General features: G+C 38.0%; 1 protein-coding gene across 1 annotated transcript in view; it reads left to right on the top strand.

Annotated features, from left to right (window-relative positions):
* Window positions 1-255: 255 nt before the first annotated feature.
* col23a1a (collagen type XXIII alpha 1 chain a) overlaps window positions 256-21,621 on the top strand; it is a 227,362-nt gene continuing 205,996 nt past the window's right edge. The window contains exons 1-2 of the mRNA XM_079839480.1: window positions 256-616; window positions 1,711-1,780. Of these exons, the coding sequence (XP_079695606.1) occupies window positions 344-616; window positions 1,711-1,780 (343 nt within the window). The 5' untranslated portion in view covers window positions 256-343. The remainder of the gene's footprint in view (window positions 617-1,710; window positions 1,781-21,621) is intronic.

Here is a 21,621-nt window from a genome sequence, read left to right as displayed (position 1 = left end):
ATTATAGTGTTGTATTATACAGCTGCTTGGACGCTCTCTGGTTATTCCAGCACCTTGTTTCACCCACACACACACACACACACACACACCACAGTGTGTGTCTCAATACCTAAGGAGCGCCCTACCTATATAGCATCCCTACGCGTCACAGGCATGCGCACCATGGCCAAAAACGCAGCTCACTAGGTAGTCAACTTAGTAGGGTTTGAAACCCAGCCATGCTGTTCAAAGCCCCGTGTGCTGTTCAGCGCTGCTCAGTCTGACAGCCACATCTCATCGATCAAGAACTGATCGATACTCAAGTGATCTAACTATCGGAAACTAATCGGAGACTTTTTTCAGAATGGATCCATCCGCGGAAAGAAATGCAGAAAGCAAACAGAACGCCGCGAAATCTTTTTATCTGCGCTATTTGGTGTCTTTTCCAGCCATAGTGTGTTTGGTGATATCGCTGAGTTCAATAGCGGTGTGTTTTCTCATGACTTTTAAAACGCATCAGATGGAGAGCAGGCTGCGCGCGCTGGAGATAAAGATGAGTGACATGTGTCAGGAATCATCAGTGGACGGCTCTGTTTCACAGGAACTGCGGGAATCCATTGACACACTCTTACAAGAGGCAAGCAGCATCCACAATGTTTTTCTTTTACTGTTTCACATGTTTCTGTCGTTGGTTTTGGCCAATTCAATTTAAAACGCAGCTTGATATTTATTCAACGCAAGTTATTATTAATATAGGGTAGCTACTCTTTAGTTTATCAGTGTTGATCTATCTATCATCTATCTAGAGTGAATTCAGGTTGATTTGGACACTTTTTGCCATTGAAATGACTGGGAAAAAGTGTCCCATTCAACCTGAAGTCACCCTATATCTTAAATGACTATTATAGATATAAAATATCGGTAACCCTTTACAATAAAGCTCGTTAGTTAACATTAGTTAACATGAACTAATAATGAACTGCACTTATAAAGCATTTATGTATATTTGTTAATGTTAATTTCAACATTTACTAATGCATTATTTAAATCTTGCTAACATTAGTTAATGAACTAACATGAACAAACCATGAACAGCTGGATTTTTATGAACTAACGTTAACAAAGATTAACTAATGCTGAACAGAGGTGTTGTTCATGGTTAGTTCATGTTAACTAATGCATTAACTAATACAACCTTGTTGTAAAGTGTTACCAAAATATCTATATTATGAAATGCAATCCTGCATGTGCAGCAACATGCGCTTTTATGTGATAAAAGTGATTTAAAACAATGTATGTTTATTTTAATTCAATTTAATTTAAATATTTAAATATTCTGCTACAATTTAATTTCGACTAATTTAATCACAGCTAATAATAATTAATTATTAAAAATAAAGTCATAATTATTTCCATTAATAAATGCATACTCTGTTCTTTGCCAATGTTTTTGAAACCTGTTTAACTTCAACAGACAAATCAACGCATTTTTCACATTATATATATATATATATATATATATATATATATATATATATATATATATATATATATATATATATATATATATATATATATATATATATACACGCACAAAAACCAACAAGTAACACCATGACCACCACTGACATTGAATGGGTCTTTTCAATATACCACTCAATCAAAATGGAAATTATTAATGACTGATATTTTAAAATGTTACTCAAAATTTGAATAACTTGTATTTCACAGAGGTTGAACGAAGCAATGCCGAAGTTGCGTGTGGCGAGAGACGTGACACAAGACTGCAACTGTCCTCCAGGTACGTCCATCAATCTGTTCTGACAGTCCCGTTCCAAAACACGGGAACATCAGTCTGGGATGAAACCTGATAGAAATTGTGCTAAATTTGTCAATGGCTTGTTCCTGAACAGTGACTGAAAAGCTGTGATGTGGATGAGAGGAGGGTAGATCGGTTGTAGATGGAAACGCTTGTGCAGGTTTTGGCCACTCTTTGCGCATCAGATTTGTACTATGAATACTAGCATTTTGCAACCAAAGCGTTTTGTACACAATGATACTAAACTATTAAGACAATTGATTTCGTACACTCTTACAAATAAAGGTTCTTTATTGGCATTGATGATTCCATGAAGAGCCTTTACATTGATCAAAACGTTCTTTAGACTTTTAAAATGTCCTTTACACTAAGAAAAATTAAAGTTTTTTTCAAATTAATATTTAATCTAGTGCCCAAATTATGCTATTTTAAAGGTCCCTTATTATGTTCTGGCGGTCTCCTACAACAGGTTTACATGCACCCGAGGTCAAAAAACACTTGAATTCACATCACCTCATTTCTCAAAGAGTCTGAAAACGGTTCGTTCAAAGATTCAATCTAAACCCCTCCTTTCTGAAAGCTTCCTCTGCTCTGATTGGTCAGACGGCCCAGTCTGTTGTGATTGGTCTACTGCTTACAGCGCGTGTTGGAAACAAAACGCCCATTACCATATCTGAATTTCATCAAGCTGGAGCTGGTCTTTCCCATAGACTGTAAATAAATATGGACGTAGTGTCCGTGACGTCACCCATAGGATTCTGAAGAGCCGTTTTGAAGCGTAAAGTATGGACGAGATGGCCGTATCTTGGCATTGCGTCACCTCGGGTCACTCCCGGATAATACAGACTACCGGCACATCCGGGAACTTAACTGTTAATTTTGTCAACGCCCCTTTTTAGGGGAAAATAAACTAGACTTCCCATTGACTTCCATACAAAATAGCGGCACAAAACAACGTCCGTACACAGCCGGCAGGCTTGAATAACTTAACAAATCACTCAGATTAAACATGTCAAGTAATAATATGTCCAGCCTGCCTGCCAAGAGCATGAAAGATACATCCACAAACTTAATTTGGTCAATTTAAAAACATGTCCCTTCATTCTCCCAGCGTCAAATTGGTGTAACAAGTGAATGATTTTACTTCGTTTTTGCTAGTAAACATCTTTAAATGTATATATTATGTCTTTATATTTAGAGTACTGAGAGCACTTTTCTGTCCAGCCATAGTTAACTAGCCTGACTTAGCTTCCGAAAGCATCATCCATACTTCATGATTCAAAAACGAAGTTAAATCATTCACTGGCTTACCTGGTTACTCGATGAGGTACGTGTAAATGTCCGGGTAAGACACCTCTGGCCACTGGGTGGGGTTGTTACACCAATTTGACGGTGGGAGAATGAAGGGACATGTTTTTTAAATTGACCAAATTAAGTGTGTGGATGTATCTTTTACACTCTATGGCAGGCAGGGTGGACATATAATTACTTGACATGTTTAATATTGGTGATTTCTTAAGATATTCAAGCCTGCCGGCTGTGTACGGACGTTGTTTTGTGCCGCTATTTTGTATTGAAGTCTATGGGGATCTAGTTTATTTTCCCCTAAAAGTGGGCGTGAATCTGTTCAGAGACATTCTATGACGTTGCGCCGGTTGTGCGTATAGAAAATGGGCAAAGAGGCGGGACGTGGGTGGAGCTGAGGTGACGCGATGACTAACAGACAGCAGACAAACGGCAATCCACCTGTCACTCAAAGTGGCCACGCCCTTAATTATGCAGGACTTTAAAGCTTTATATAATGTAAACGAATGAGTTATAAAAAAAATTCACCCCCCTCACAGTTGTCATGAAGGGCGAAATTAGCCGTATAGACCAAAACCACAATTTGTACCAGACTGTAAAAAATTTTTTTTCTGCTGTAAAGTTGGGCATTTTAACATGGGGCTCAATGAGATTCTGCTCCCTTCTGGAGCCTGTCCCTAGTGGCCAGTCAATGAATTGCAGTTTAAGTCACTTCCGTATTGGCTTCAAGAGAAACTGCGGGAGGTTGCCGCTTGGTCTTTCCGTATCAATTTCAGCATGAGTCCTCATCCTTGATTGGCAGTGCAGAAAACATAGTTTTCATTAGGGTACTGATCACCCTTTTGGAGTTTGTTATATGATATTGCTGACTGTACATTATTTCTGGGGCGTAGAATCAGCCGTAAAACTTTGAATGCGATTGGCACACATGCGGGCAGTTACAAATAGTCATGATTATATATCAGAGCATTTTATGCAGTGCATTTCTAATTGTGATTTTAAGTACAGAGGGAAGGAGAAAATATGGAGCTGTTGTGTATTGATGAATTGGTTGCGGTGAGCTTTTCTTGGGCTCAAAAATGAGGTTGTTAAACATGGGGTTGGTGGTAACTTGAGTTTTGGTGCATTGAGAAACCTTGAGGAATTGCTGTCAGTCTTTTTCTTTTTCACAATCACTCTTTACATCGAGTCACAGAGCTTATAAAATCCAGTGTTTCCATAAATGTATGCGGGTTCACATCTGAGGGGAGATATCAATGTCGCAGGACAAGAGGGAGGTCATAAGCATCTGTTTATAGGCTGAGCGCGAGTGTGTGTGTGTGTATGTGTGAAGGGGCCCCAAGTATGTGTCTGTGTGAGTGTGTATTTCTGTTTGTTTGTGTGGGTAGTGCCGCAGAAGGCCCAACAGAGGCACCGAACTGTAAGGTGAGACCCTTTCATTTTAGAAGCAATGGTTGCCACCTGAAACCTGAAGCGTGTTGAGCGGTCCTGGCAGGCAGGATCAGAGGCAGAAGTATTTCTGTCTCCACAACAGACATGAGCTCAAAGGTCTCGCCACTGGGCAGGCTATGGTGTGTCTCCCCCTACAGGAGCTGCTTGGAATGACACTGATGAGAGGTTATCATTTATTTATTACATTGAGCACCCCCCCCCCCCCCATGCATTTGCAGTTAATGATGCTTCCAAGCTTAAAACAAGATGCAAAAGCACCATATATGTTTGAAAAACATAGTCTTCCGCTGCCAAATGATCTGTGTGAGAAACAAAATTAAATTTGAGGGGAAAAACTACTTTGAAGGATGGGCTTTTTCAACCCGTACTTTATTATTTTGATTATTATTAACATTATTACTTGATTAAAATAATTAAAATATTTAATAAAATATATAGTTCAATCTCAGCCTGCTATAATTCAACTTATAATTTAATTTATTGTTTTATTATTAGTATTTTAATGGCTTTTTGCCCTTATTATTGACTGTGAATGCCTTTTACAGCCCATACCTTTAAAATCTTTATGTAAAAAAATGAAGATGTTCTGTGAAATATATGGTTAATCTCAGTCTGCCATTTGGGCCTTTTGCTTTTATTATTGATTGTGAAAGCCTTTATATAATACACAATTGAAAAAATAATAATTTTAATAATTCAACTGAATACTCTATTTTATTGTTTTATTATTATTATTATTATTATTATTATTATTATTATTATTATTATTATTATACTTTTAATGGCTTTTTGCCCCTATTATTGATTGTATATTGTTGAATGATTGAAAGTATAATAATATTTTTTATTTAAAAAAATGTAAATGTTCTGTGAAATAAATCTTGCTATTATTATTCATTGTAAAAGCCTTTATATAATACAAAATTGAAAAAAATATTTATAAAAAATATATATAATTATCAAAAAATGTTCATTAAACATTTTAATAATTCACCCTATACTTTATTTTATTGTTTTATTATTATTATTATTATTATTATTATTATTTTAATGGCTTTTTGCCCTTATTATTGACTGTGAATGCCTTTTACAGCCTAAAAAATATATATTTTTTATTTAAAAAAAAGTAAATGTTCTGCGTAAAAAATCTCAGTCTGCTATTTTAGCTTTTTGCTATTATTATTCATTGTGAAAGCCTTTATATAATACAAAATAAAACATATATAAAAAAAAATTATTAAACATTTTAATAATTTAAAATGTTTTGTGAAAAATTGTGCAAAATTATAATTTAGAGAAGACATTTTTCACTATTTAACATTTCCTTAAACATAGTTTTACTTTTATTAAACTACCCCTAAAAATGATTTAAAAAATGGAAAAGTACTGAACTCTCTAACCACATTTGGGATGTGTTTTTTTTCTTCTTCTCCTCTCTAAAGTTTACCAGAACAATTATAGAAATGCATTGCAGGAGATCTCTGCCATGTCTTTATTTTCCTGCCTTCCTCCTTAACCACATAGCATCTTTCATTTCTTCTTCCTCTATTCATTTCCACGGTGGAGTGAGGTCTCCCTAATTACCCGTCGACTGAAATGGTTGTCCTTGCATGCTAAACGATTCCCCGTCTGTTATCACCCATCTCCACCAAACGCAAGGCCCAGTTTGACAATGAGATGTAACTCTCAAATGAAAGCATGAGAGGTCTTTAACTCGTCTCATTTTTCAGGCTTGCGTGTTCTCCTTCGGTCTATATAGTGCTTGGAAAGGTTGGACAAGGTCAGGGACACATCTCTCCTTTCCCAGATTCATTGCCCTAAGGATTTATTGTCTTTCATCACCTTTTTTGAAAGTCGTCACCATGCAACACGCTCAGGTCTATTCAGGAAACATCTGAGCTATAGGTGTGGTGTGTGTGTTTTGTAGTGATTGACTGAAGCCAGGGGTCTCTTCGTTTTGTTGAATTGCTGATTAATTGACTCATTTTAACACACTAATTCTTTGTGTGAATGGCCTAGGATTATCGGCGTCCAATTTGTTGTGTATAGCGTTCATGTATCTCAAACAGTACCTCACTGCATCAGAAACGCCAAGCTCATGGGTTCAATTCCCAGGGAATGCTTTCCTTGAATTGATCAAATGTGTGCATTGAATGCATTGTAAGTCACTTTGGATAAAAGCATCTGCAAAGTGCATGAATGTAGTCCAGGTTTTACCTAGTCTCAGCTAAAAATCATTTGAGGCACAGCGAGTAAACAGGATATCCAATAGCAGAAGTTTAGTGTTTTCTGTTTTAACAATTTAAGAGACATATTACGACAAAAACTGCCAAAGTCATGCACTATTTATTCAGTTTTCTGTACAGTTATTCCCTGTGCTGTGAAAATGAGATGAGAAAAAAAAAGATGGCAGTCTGTTATTGTTTATTCCCAAAAGAGTTGTGCAATTATGATGCCAGAGCCAGTGTTGCCAAGTCTGCGTTTTTCATGTCCGCGGGTTGAAGCGACCCCAGTTATGTGATATTTATCCCCGGGAATGTGAATTCTAGCAGGGAACCCTGCCAAAAAAACACATATTTTAAACGCGATTGGGCTTGTTTTTGGCTAGTTTTGAGTACCAATTGGGCCGGTTTTGTTGTGAAAACTTGGCAACCCTAGTCAGAACCCAATCTAGTGACAAATTGGGTCCCCCCCAAAATCGGGTCTCCTTTAGGACCCCAAGTGATCTAATTGGTTCAAATTGCTTTTAATTGGTACTCTCTTTAGCACCTGATTACAATTCCTACAAAATCATGTCATGGTAAATGCTGTTTCATCTATGTTATAATGCCAATTTAGTCTGTATTAGTTAGCTCATATATAGCACAGCATACAGATAAGCGATCAGCCTGACAGCTTAGTTTTATACACACATTTGCAGTTACCCTACATATATTCTCAATCATCTTTAATGTAATTGTGTTAAATTAAGTGTTAAATGTCCAAATATTTCAGTTAAATAAAACAAATTAATGATGCGCAATTATTCACTTAAAGGGATAGTTCACCCAAAAATTAAAATTAGCCCATGATTTACTCACCCTCAAGTCATCCTAGGTGTATATGACATTCTTCTTTCAGACAAATCTGCGTTATATTAAAAAAGTCCTGGTTAATCCAAGCTTTATAATAGCAGTAATAGTTGCTCTGTTTTTGAAGTCCATAAAAAATGCATCTATCCGTCAAATAACGTGCTTCACACGGCTCCGGGTGTTAATAAAGGCCTTCTGAAGCGAATCGATGCGTTTGTGTAAGACAAATATCCATATTTAAAACTTTATAAAGTAAAGTTCAAGCCACCTTCCGTGGAAAAGTTTTGAAAGTGCCTCTGCCGATCAAAGGCTTCCGTTACCAATTACGCTCGTCAGACGTCGCGAATGCATCTTGAATTGTGAGAAGGCACTTTCAACACTTTTCCACGGAAGGCGTCGGCTGGAACTTTACTTTATAAAGTTTTAAAGATGGATATTTTTCTTACACAAACGCATTGATAGGCCTTTATTAACACCCCAGAGCCATGCGGAGCACGTTATTTGACGGACAGATGCATTTTTGATGGACTTCAAAAACAGAGCAACTATTACTGCTATTATAAAGCTTGGATTAGCCAGGACTTTTTTAATATAACTCCGATTTTATACGTCTGAAAGAAGAATGTCATATACACCTAGGATGACTTGAGGGTGAGTAAAACATGGGCTAATTTAAATTTTTGGGTGAACTAACCCTTTAATAGGCTATTATTATTATTATTATTATTATTATTATTAATTAATTAACAGTTAATCAAGTGTAAGAAATTGGTTATATTATGCACTAATGTGTTTTCGTACACATTATATAGTAAGCTATGCGCGTTTTAAATCAATCTAATTCGTATACTTAGGATAATCATTAACTGACAGTTTAGGGAGACCTGATTTTTGAGGGAGGACCCGATTTGTCATGACACCGGAAGTCTAATTCGCCACTGGTTCCCTCAAGATTTTCCTATGGGTTTTTAGGTATTTTCAATTTATGAGTAAAATAAGAGGTAAACATAACTTGACGATACTCAAACATATTGTTCTACAATGTAAACTCCACACACTCTCACCCCAAACATTTTAATCTAGTTACATACTTACATTTTTTGAAAAAATAACAGCTCTAAAATGTTTTCAGTATTAGTTTGGGTTATTTATGTTGAAGAGCAAATTGCTCCAGTATCGTCAAGTTATGTATACCACATAAATTACTAATAAATTGAAAAAGTTTTGAGGGAACCAGTGGCAAATTAGTCTTCCGGGTTTTGATGTTACGCATGCACCATTCCATATACCAGCTCTTAAATGGCATGTCAAAAAGGTCATTTATGGTTGGCATTTTGGTCAAAAAAAATGTGATGACACTAGACCTTGTGCTTCACTGATGTCCATTTATATGCATGCAAACTTGCGAGATTGGAAACGCAAGCTCATGCGTAGACATTTTGCAATTTGTTGCATTTGAAAGTTCAAGTTTAGTGAACTCTGACTTGCTTTCGCATGCTCAAAGTCTAGTGTGACTGCAGCTTAAGTGGACGGACATTGTGGCCAGGATAACCTGCAGCATGTACCACACTTTATGCCCATAGTCACAGTTTTATCAGGCACAGCTATTGGATATCTATGGGCTCATCTCAGTTGAAACAACAGTAAGATATAGCGTTTCAAATTCCATTCCGCTTGCACGCCTACTAGAGATTACAATATTAAACACCAGTGAATAATTGATCTCCGACTTGTTAATGACTGTAAGTGGTATTAACACACAAAAGGTGTCGTGAAGGCTTAATCTGGATGGGTTTTTTAGAAGCGCTCGGAAATCAGAGAGGGTTTTGGGTGTGGCAGTGGGATCTGATGGACTCAGCACTGTATTTACTTTCATCCCTCCAAAAGGTCCGGCTTAAAATATCCGACCGGGGCATGTGCATGTGCATATGTGTAATATCTCACTAGGAAGTGGTGCAATTAGATACGCTGCCCACGGCTGTGCAAAAGAGACGGGACATGCGACTAGGAATTAGGACTTTGCTTCTCTTGCACACATACACATACTCAACACCTGTCCAGTGGCATGAGATTATATGTACACGCGCACAAGCTGTGCAGAACCGCTATATAAAGGTTGTGATTCTATCTATCTATCTATCTATCTATCTATCTATCTATCTATCTATCTATCTGTCTATCTGTCTGTCTGTCTGTCTGTCTGTCTGTCTGTCTGTCTGTCTGTCCGTCCGTCCGTCCGTCCGTCCGTCCGTCCGTCCGTCCGTCCGTCCGTCCGTCCGTCCGTCCGTCCGTCCGAGCACCCATCCATCCATCCATCCATCCATCCATCCATCCATCCATCCATCTTGATCTTATTAAAATGTATGAATATTATCAAAATACCACTAGTTGACAATTTAATGTTAAACCATCTTTTATGGTGTAATATTACTGATGATATTGATTATATCGAGCACTTGTGTTTTGGGATGGACTGTCAGTCAGAAGGGCCTGATCACAGTCTCTAGCTCTGTATGGGTGGCATGACGGGCCCCCCAACCAGACCAATCTCCATAGCCTGCCTCAGTGTTCACCTTCACTTGTCTCTCAACAGGCATCTTATTAAAGTTTGCTTTGCAAAACCGCACTCTGTGCATTCTTCACCTCTGAAAAATAAACAGCCCACGAGGCTGTTAGTGTAAAGCGGTGGTCTTAAATAGAGTCCGAATACTTCAACCGCAGTGACCCTGACCGCTTATAAAACATTTCTAGCTATCGGTTCCCAGGGGCAGGTGGCGCGCTTAGATTTATGGTTTTAAAACAACATGCAACTCTGTTTCAAATGCATTTCACTTCTTTAATGTGACATATTTTCACTTAAAAGCAATATCCAAATATGTAAATAATGTAGAGCTTACACTGTAAGATTAGCAAAAAAATGAGCGACATTCAGAAGAAAGTAGACGTATTGTAAAAATGTGCTTTTGTGGTAACATCCAAAAGAACAAGCAGAAATATACTTCATTTTTACATCCTGACTATATTTGGCTTCACAAAATTGGTCACACGTTAACCTTTTACCTCGTAGAGGACATTTTCATTATATTTTGTCTTTTAAAAATGAACAAATGCACATTTATTTATTTTCGTTTTTTGGACTGATTGGTTTAGATAACCTTATTAGCCTGTAACTGTCATTTGGTGTCATTTGGACTGAACCAATAATAGTGAACAAGTAATATTATCTCAATACATCTTGCCATTCTTGCCTTTAGGCTTGTACTGTACAAGACGTTGTGTGTAATTTATCTTTGGTATGGAGGAGATCTGCAGTGTGACATCCCAAACAGTCTCTCAGGCAGCATAGCTTGCAGTATTAACTAAAATAGAAAGTCTTGCTAACCCTCATGTGCACGATGACCTTTAATGTCCCTGGAGTTCATTGCTGATAATGGGGCGAATTTATTCAAGCATGTATCATCTTTTTTTTTTTTTTTAAGACCCAACAAATTAATTTAAATGTCAAACAACACTTTGTTGAGGTATTTGACGGTGTAGCTTAGCTACTTCTACTATGAAATCGTTGATGAAAGCACACATTGATAGGTTTCACTAATAGCTTTTTGAATAATTGTGGAAAATGATTTTTAGTTTGATCAGATGTGTGACCACGTGTGGGCCGCATTCCAGAATTACATTCCCCCGTGTGGAGTCTGACAGCGCTCTTACTGTAGGTCACAAAATTCCAAGGTGTTGCTGGGAACGAGAGGCGCGGGTAAGGGAATGGAAGTGATTATATTGTGTTAAGTTTCATTATTGAGAGTTACAGGTGACATGGAAAGTTGCCATTAAATTTAACGAGGGAGAGCGTGAAAAACGGTTAACACTTTACGCTTGTGTGCATCAGTTGCTTTGAGAGGCTTACCACCTTCACACAACGGATTCTCCTTGAACTCCCACCTTGAACCAGATCTAGAGACCATCAGATCTGCATCTGTATTCAGCCGCATGTTACTGCAATGTGTCACGATTAGGACATTTCGCTGGCGGTTAATTATCGAAGACATAGGGCATCAACCCTGCTCCTGGAGGCCCACTCTCCTGCAAAGTTTATTTCCAACCTGCTTCAGCTCACCTGCCTGTGGGTTTTCAGGCAGTCCTGTAGACCTTGATTAGCTGGTTCAGGTGTGTTTGATTAGGGTTGTAGCTAAACCCTGCAGGACAGTGGGTCCCCAGGAGCAGGCTTGAAGACCTAGGGCCAGATTTACTAACAGCTTGCGTCAGCGCAAACCCTCTTTTGACGTTAAAAAACTTTACTGGATTTACTGAAGACACGCAATGATAAATGAGCGCTGAAAAGGCGTTGACCTTAGGCGGCGAGTCCACCAAAGCATTCTTATCCAGCTGAAAACGCTAGGCGCTCTGCTGAAAACGTCTCGCTGTGGGCGCTTGAGAGCGTTTTTTTCCGTTGAGACTCTTTGCTTGTTATGATACGGAATATCCGCGGAAGTGTTACTAGTATCTCATTTCACCGATAGTTTGTTTCTGTATTGATTCTATATAAAATTGCTGAAGTAGGGGAGCGCGGGCACAACCTAACACGGGGTTAGATGTAACACGCATGGTTTCCACACATGCCAGAATGACGAAACTCAGTGTATTTACTAGTTGCCATATCAACATTATTTTGAGAAAAAATTGCACCAAAATTAAAAAACCTTCGGAAGATATTACTGAATGTTTATTTAACCATAGCGAAAGTTTATTTCTTACCTAAGTTCATTTTTCATCTCTATTTTTTGTGTTTATATAAAATAAGATATATCTGATATTATTATAATATTCTATTTGTTGAGATGGTTCTTTAATGCTGATCTAACCAGCAGAAGACACGAGCAGCGGTTTAAGCCCCAGTTGTGCAGGCAGGGTGTGTTGTAACACTGCGTTACAATGAGCCCCTATTAGAAATATGCCATTATATTCTATACTTTTATTAATTTTTTTGAGAAACCATGAAAAAAGGGTGAATAATGACTGAGAATGAATGTTCAGAAATTATTTGTTATTATTATGCTTTTAAATATGCTGTTTAGCTGTATTTAGCGATGTGTTTGTTGTCAAACTCAAAAATGAGTATATTTTTAATTATTAAAAAATGCCATTATTTTATTTAAAAAAGTTAATAATTGTATTTTATTGACAAAATATTTGATTTTGTCTTGGATATTTTTTTGATTATGTCAGGTAACATTTTAAGCTGTCATTTGCTCATGTTACAATGTACCCCACCTATGGGGCATGTTGTCACATTTCACTTCCATTCTTTCAGGGTAAATCAAGAAAAAAATATTCACTGTATTCATTAAACAAAGCCACATAATTGTACTAGACATGTGTGACATTAATGTGGGATAAAATAAATACTCTCAACCCCAAGTAGATTTACACAAACTGACAGTCAAAAAGCGTATTTGCTCTGGCTCTTGTTTTAAATTATTTTGTTCCTTTATTATGCTGCTTGTTTTCATCTGTTGACGTTGTACAAGCAGAATGTGACGGTTGGTCGGTGTTGTATTTGTCCCGCCCCTCCTCCACTGTGATTGGACGGCTGGGTGAAAAGTGACAGTGATGAGCTCGTTACGCTCATGGCGTTCTAAAAACGTGGCGCTCCCATTGAAAACAATAGACCCGCGTTTTAACGGTCATCAATATCCTGCAACGTTTTTTGTATTTTCATTATATAAAAAAAAGTACATTTATAACACTAATACTTTGTATTTTATAAATTTTGCATCAAATTACAAAAAACAAGTTACCGCTGCTGTGAGGGTGTTTCTAATACAGCGTCTATGGGAGTGATGGTAAAAATTAACATCTTTCTCTCTTTTGACTGCCATTATCAATCTGACTCTATTTTTTCCCTCTTTTTGAAAGTTGTGAAATCACAATTGTGCCGTTTTTCTTTTGCTATTTGAGCAAATGGACACCCCAAAAATATTTAATGTATACTCTCATTCACAGCTATAATATTTAACCCAACTATGACGACTTCCGCTCTGAGAAACCCCGAAATGTGAAAAGGGTCTATTGAACACGCCAGCCAGCCGTGTGAAAAAAACGTTTCACACACTCATTTTTTGGTAGAACATGGGTGCCCAACCCTGCTCCTGGAGGGCTACCTTCCTGCAGAGTTGCAAGAGAAAGAAAAAAATCTCTGCAAGTAGTTAAAAATGCAAAGATGTAGTCAACAAAAAATAATAATATCAGTTTTACATGTGAATTTTTTTTTTTAACTCAAAATATTTTCTACTGGCCCTCTCACCACCCACAACCGACCCCTCACTCGTCAATAATCCAGTGACCAGTACAGCCCAGTTTACCTCGAAACACCATTCATTGTCAATACTGTGGTTAACCCTTTTTTTATACCCTAAACAGGCAACGTGTACTGGGAGTTACAACTCATAAAATCAAAACTACATCAAATATTTAAAAAATTCCTTTGGATATGTTTTACTTAAGTCCAGATGAAATAAGAAGTGACATGAAATGATTTTTTGCTGATCCTTTTTCAGTCGTGCCTGTTTAAGGGTTAATTTGAAATTCAATATGTACACACTGTGACAAGAAATTTATCCTAAAGGTCCCTGATGTTGATATGAAAGGTCCAAGCGCTGGATCGTGGGTTTGTGTCTCACTCACTCTTCGTCAGTCCGCTGTTACTCCGTGAAGGGCACATGCGAAACCTGAGAACGTATCACTCTCTTTTAATGAACGAAACGCATAAACATGCCACCGGACTTCAGGTGCATGTTTCTGATTTTGCTCTTATCCAACAATCACACACACCTGTCTCTCCCGGTCTAAATCGCAGAGGGCTGTTCTCGCACTACTAACAAATCCTGTTTAAAATATCAGAACTTAATTTACTCTGCATTTAAATTCCAATCCCTGCAGCTGTTTGGCATTTGGCCCCATACGGATCCCATCCCGTATAAATTCAATACTGAACGCAATTCTGTTTCTAGACTGGGAAAGCCGAACTGCTTGAGCTGTAGCAACACGTACTTGATCTTCTAGATATATGAAAAATATTTCAAATATTTCAAATAAACATGCTGGTAACACTTTCTTTTACAGTGTTCCTGTTACACATTTTACATGTAGTTACTATAGTAATAACAATCAGTTATGCATAGTTACATGCAACTAACCCTAAACCAAACCTTGACCCTAACCCTAATTATATAGTAAGTAGATTTAGTTAATAACTATTACTTAGTACTTACTCGTATAATTTCAAGATTTTCACTTGGTGGATGATAAAATGGCCAAAAACGTCCCTTATTTAGGCATCCCATTCACACAGAACACATTTTTGGATTTAAAAACAAGACATGCATGTCAGTGGAAGGAACACCCAACCCTCAAAATCTAGAGATGGGTTTTTCACTTGAGCGTCACGTTTTTTAGTGCCATGTCATGCGCGAGAACAACGGTCAAATGCATCCATCTAGCGCATGTATACATAGAAAAACAATGGAAAAGCAGCCCAATAGAATTCAAAAACATGTTCTGTGTGAACGGCCTCTTATATTGAGGCAGGGACCTGAAAATATAATTAAGACGTTTGACTTTTTGCATAGCAACACCCTGGAAACCACCCACAACATCCTAAAATCAGGGGAAAAAAATCTACACAGGCAAACGCAACTCATATTTTCTTCAGAAAATGTACACATTTGGTTGTGTTCTCCATTTCTAATGTTTAAATGTTTGTGAATGTTTTCAGTGGACCAAAACCCAAACTGAGCTGGAATGTTACTGCGGAAGTCACATCTGTCTGTATCATTCAAACCATCCAACCTAACAGTATCATTAAATGTTCCTCATTTAAACAAATTAAAACCATATTTAAGATCCAGTAATACAGCCTGGAGATAAATGGTATTATTAGATCTTTTGATTTATTTAAAGATAAACACAGACACTGTTTACAGTGACATTTCTTTTCTTTCGTTCCTGAAATCATTCAAGCCAGAACTCCCAAATGCGTTTAAGGCCTTTTAATATTAAGTATCGATCTATCCTGTCATTCCCTAACCACAGTCAAGTGAAGCATTCTGTTGTAAACTTTCAGCGCAACCTCTAAAACTCCATTTGGCATCAGGAGCACTTTTATAACTTTCAGGTTGTAGTAGCGTGGGCCGCATTGGACGTCTGCCTGAGTGAGAATCTTTCAGCACCTGTTTAAAGAAAGTTAGCGCTTGTCTTTCTTCTCAATGTGTAAATGTGTGTTTGAGTCTGCATGCACGTATATGTGAGCGTGGGACTTTCTTCATTCTTCCTCAAATAGCACATATAGAGAAAGTAAGAAGCAAAAATACAGAAAAGTGAACTTGTAAGCTAAGGATTTATTTTGTGGTACAGAGCAATTAGGCAAACTAAGCTCTGTCTCTAATTAGTTTTTACCTGTTAAGTCAGGGATTTGCAAACTTTTTTGGCAGGTGAACCATTTTGAATTAAAATATTTACTCAAAGTACACCTTAAATAATTGAACAGTCTCATTAATTATTAGCTTTTTTTTTTTATCAACTCACAAACCCCATGCAGTTCCTTTATGAACCCACAGGTTTAAAAAAAAAAAATTGCCTTAAGTTATTTGGAAGAGATTAAAACCCGTGACGTTATACTCTGAGCAGTTTGTGACTCAAATTTATAAGTTTCAATTGCCACAATATAGCCTGATGTCGTCATACTCAATTCTAGCCAGAATATGAGTCTGATTCTGCTCCATTGGGCTGTGATTATGGTTCGTGTTTCAACCATAGACTGTTAAAAAATATGGATGTAGTGTCTGTGACGTCACCCATAGGATTCTGAAGAGCCGTTTTGAAGCGTAAAGTTGCCATCTTGGCAGTGCGTCATCGCGAGTCACTCCCGGATAATAGAAAATGGGCAAAGAGGCGGGATGTGGGCGGAGCTGAGGTGACGCGATGACTAACAGACAGCAGACAAACGGCAATCCACCTGTCACTCAAAGTGGCCACACCCTTAATTATGCAGCACTTTAAGGCTTTATATAATGTAAACGAATTAGTTATAAAAAAATTCACCCCACTCACAGTTGTCATGAAGGGCGAAATTAGATATATAGACCAAAACCACAATTTGTACCAGGCTGTAAACATGTGTTTTTCTGCTGTAAAGTTGGGCATTTTAACATGGGGCTCAATGAGATTCTGCTCCCTTCTGGAGCCTGTCCCTAGTGGCCAGTCGAGGAATTGCAGTTTAAGTCACTTCCGTATTGGCTTCAAGAGAACCAGAAAAGACCTCAATTGGATAGACCTACAACCAATCAGAGCAACGGAGTGACGCATAATGTTAGCTGTCAACAGACTCAACTGGACTCATGCTGGAAGACGTAGAAGAAGAAGATGAAAGTAAACGATCTTTGCCGGTGTTGTAAAAAAGAATCGGATCAAAACAGGGCAAATACATTAAAGATAATTAGCAAATATGACTATATGTCCAGGTGGAAACTGTCAAAACGGCAATCCCTCAGAAAAACACATGCATCATTTTCAATGTCAACAGTAAGAATAAGCCAATTTAAGTGCAAAAAGTGCCCAATGTAAGAGATCGGAAGAAGCAATGCAAATAACAGGCATTCACACACGGAGTACTTACAAGTCAAGTCAAGTCAAGTCAACCTTATTTATATAGCGCTTTTAACAATGCAGATTGTTTCAAAGCAGCTTTACAGTGTTAAACAGGAAAATAATGCAGCATAATTTTATTCAGCCGTATAGCCATTCCGGAGAAAACGGTGATATCATCAGTTCATTTCAATTATCATACAGTGACAGTGTGGGCTTTAGATCAGTAATTTAGTTTATATGGTTAATTTAGTTTAATAATTAGATTTATTTGGATATTTAGTTGAAAAATTTGGAGAAATTGAGTGTCCCCAACTGAGCACGCCAAGCCAGAGGCAACAGTGGCAAGGAAACCAAAACCCCATCAGGTGACCTAATGGAGAAAAATAAACCTTGGGAGAAACCAGGCTCAGTCGGGGTGCCAGTTCTCCTCTGACCAATTAACAAGCAGTGTATGATTAATATTCTGCCAACTTTACAGGTCAGAGGTCATATTAGATTGGAATGTTCGAAGGATCGGAGGCAACACGCTGGAGATGGGTTTATTGAGGATGACATATCGATTAAAGAAGTATTAAATTGTAATATTCGAACAATCGGAGTCATCACGCCAGAGACGGGTTTATTTAGGATGCTATCCTAATTTATTTAGGATACTTACCAACACGATCATCATCTGAGATAAATAGTAAAAGTGAATGCCTATACAAACAAGTTCTCCGTTTAGGATTAGAACAAATTCAACCCAAGCGCTCTTTGGTGGCGTGAATGCTTAAGTTACTGTTTATCATATGTCCATCATCGTATAAAGCCCGCCCTGACAATTTCATTGGTCAATTTCATTTCAATTTTCGGACCAAAATTCCAGACCAAATTTCCCAAACTCAGATGTTGTGGGCGGGGCTAAATTCGGCTGGCATCCAGGCTAGCAACACTATCAACGCCTAAATGAATCAGCAGCAGTCAGGTGGTACAGGGCAGTGCTTTTTAAGTTGTTTATGTTCATTATTGTTGTAATATTATGTTCTTTGAGACGTGAGATAGTTTAACGCTGTCTCTCGTGACACTGTGTTTGCTCCCTGCTGTATGCGTTCATGTGTTTTGAAGGAGGCGTGGCTTCGGAGACGCTCTGAAGGGAGGGTGGGATCTTATGCTTTCAAAGCTAGCTCTCTATTGCTAGACTCTCCGAGAATTACCTACCCCCACCTTTAAAGATTGTAATGTCTATTAATGGCAGGTTGATCATTTCTCAGGAAGCGGTTAAACTACATCAATGTGATGCTGAATTGAATTATGGAAGATTATTTACCATTTATTTAAACAGAGGAAAAGCAGTTGATTATTGGTTGAAAGTTCACCTCAGTGCAGTGATGTACTTCATAGATCCAGATGTGTGTTGTAAGCGTAGAGTTCTGTAAAACTCTTCCCATTGGAATAGACAATTGAACAAGACAGCAGGTACTAAAACAAGTTAAGTGCTTACTTACCTGTTCAGTGCGTAAAATATATTGTTTTGCTTCTCTCTCTCTTTCTAAAGCAGGGTTATAGGTTCACATCCTCTGTGGATTCCACATGTTTTATTTTGTCTGTGGGAATTGAGGAAATACTATGGGATGTATAATCTCTTTTATTACCTCTGTAAAACTGGGTTAGCTGAATTTACTTCAAGTTTACAGCGAGTGGCTTCATGCTTTCGGGGTTGCCAGTAATTTGCCTTTTCTCAACACAACAGACATGAGTAAATCAAGTTCAGTAGCCCAAACAGATTCAACGAATGCTTTAATGGAGTCAGATGTTAAAGCGTGCATTAAAAGGCTATGTATAACCTCATAATATGTGTAGTATCGGTCTAAATCTGTGTGATATAAATCAGACTAAAAGCAAATAGGTTTGAAACGAGAGCGAGCTAATGAGAGAGATATGGTATGAAATGCAGTAGGGGAGCGTTTAATCAAAACAACATTGCTAAAATCCTTTTTTGCTGATATTGAGCCAAAAATCCATTTAAATGTGTTTTAATAGCAACGACTGGCTTCAATGAGCAATTACTGTGATTAGACCCTGCTGTTTCTCTGTGGATTGTCTTAAAGGTTCCTAAATGAGACTGGAATGATCATTAATGGTCTTGACTTTTCACTATAGCGTGTGCGCGCCGAACGTGTCTTTCCGCGCTCGCGGCCAAAGGAGTATAGCCTACTTTGAAAGGCTTGTGCGCACAACTGTTCGCGAGGCGGAGTGCGGAAAATTTAGTTTACCCGCAGGGGCACATTAAGATAACCAAAGGCCCCTGGGCTACACATTACGGTAGGCCCCCCTACCCCACATAAAAAATTGTTTTAGCTTCCTGCCAATTATTTATGTAGAAATGTATCTTGTTGATAACATTTAACATTTACAACACTAAAAAAAATTGGTCAAATATAGTTGAATATTCAAATTCAATCTTTGCCAGTAGGTGGCGCTTGTGGAACAGCAGAATGCGTTTATAAACACTACATCAGTGTTTCCAAACCCCTTTTTTGCCAGGCATGGCTTAAACCAGATGCTAACTGGTAGATTGCGTTGGTCATCATAGAAATGATCTTCAGCGCAGGACGGCTCTCTCACACAGAATGAAATTACAGAAAACTAGCCGTCCAGTCCGGTTCCGTTCACACAGCAGACCTTTGCCGAAAATGCAGTTAAGAGTCCTGAAAATGTACGGGTGTGTCAGTTGGTTTAACGCTGTTGTCACTGCTGCAAACTCCCATACAAATAATTATTTGAAATATATAATTTTCATGCAGCCAGTAAGGCCCTCCCAAGTGTAGGGCTGTAGCCCATGGAAGCCCGTGCGTTAATGCGCCCCTGGGCCTTTAGATGCGTTTCTGGGTCAACATGTTCTCCTAAACCTAAGTTATCTCTTAAACCAGTGGGAAAAGTTAGGTGAATAACACTGATGTAGAAGCACCTAACCCTGGTTATAAGCCTAAACTTATAAGCCTATAACCTCTAAACTTGTCCCTCAAATTTGATTGGAATGTTTTTGCAGGATCAACAAAAATGTTGATCCAGGAACATGTAGCACTTAAAGGTATGGCCTAGTCTCAGCCTCAGACGTCACACCGTTGGCTGAATGTCTGATGCATATGGCACACTTATCTGGAAACACTTCAGGAGTATGGAAGTCGTCATCTGATAGGTTGAATTCTACAGGATGTCCGTGAGACGAGTGTGTTGCGTTCTTTAATGGTCCGCCTAGAAACAAATGCTGTGTCGGCAAACTCCCTCATGGAAGAAGAACGCCGTTGTGACAATGAGCGCTTATCAGGATCAACTAAAGGCTGGATTTTCAACCGTATATGTGAAGTTCACGGCTCCATCGTTTACAACGTTCTTGAATGAATCATTTATAGACACGCCTGTCTGTTTATTGCAGGGACATCGACTTTACATTTTCACGTCCCTAAACATGACGCGGAACAAAACGAATTGTGATTGGTTGCTTGCTTTACATGATTTCAGTCAAACGTCTCTTTGGCAGTCCTTGACCAATGAAAGCAGCGATAGAGTCGCTATCTCAATCCCAAACCAGTGTTATTTTAGTATCATTGAGATACTGTTATAGATACGATTTTTATATTTTCCATTTTAAGTTTTAGAATTTTGTTGTGTGCTTTTATTTTTTTAAGTATAGTTTTTATTCATTTTTATTTCAGTTATTTTACTTCATCAAGTTTAGTTAACTACCCTGTCCCAATCTCATGACATTCAAAGATGCTATTTGCCCTTCCAGGTTGATTTTGTCAAATGTGAAAAAAATGTAAAACAGCAGGTCCCAACTACCCTATAGGCCTACGTTTTTCCAGATGTTGCCCATAGCTCTCTTTGTGTATTAGCTCTTAACCACACAATTTCTATAGTATGCAGTCAGCCAATATCCCAGAGTATTCGCGGTCCCAGAGTCCCCACACTGTAAGGTTTAGATCTTAAGTGTATGTTTGGCAGCAAACTTTGTGGTAAACCACTGAAGAAAATGCATTAATCATTACATTAACCTTGTGATACCTGCTGTTTGGCAGTGCAGAAGTAATCAGATGTTATTTGCTTTAACCCACGTGTATATGTTTCCTGCTGTAAGGTGTTTTGACCTTATAGAAGGTGAGTTACAGTCATCTGAACTCTCTCTGGACTCTCTGGATGAGCTGTGGAGGATAATACTCTGTCAACTGATGGAGGAAAACAGAAAATGATCCCGTCCTGTGTGGTAGAATAATTGTCCAGTATATTTAGTAACTCTGCTATGCTGACAGATTGTCAGCTGTTGTCTGTCTAAGATTTATTCTGACTGTTTATTGGACACTCAGTTCAAGATAT

The sequence above is a fragment of the Gobio gobio genome, assembly GCF_949357685.1.
Source record: "Gobio gobio genome assembly, chromosome: 16".
Lineage (NCBI taxonomy): Eukaryota > Metazoa > Chordata > Actinopteri > Cypriniformes > Gobionidae > Gobio > Gobio gobio.
The sequence above is the reverse complement of the archived record's forward strand: the minus strand, read 5'-3'. Positions and strand labels throughout refer to the sequence as shown.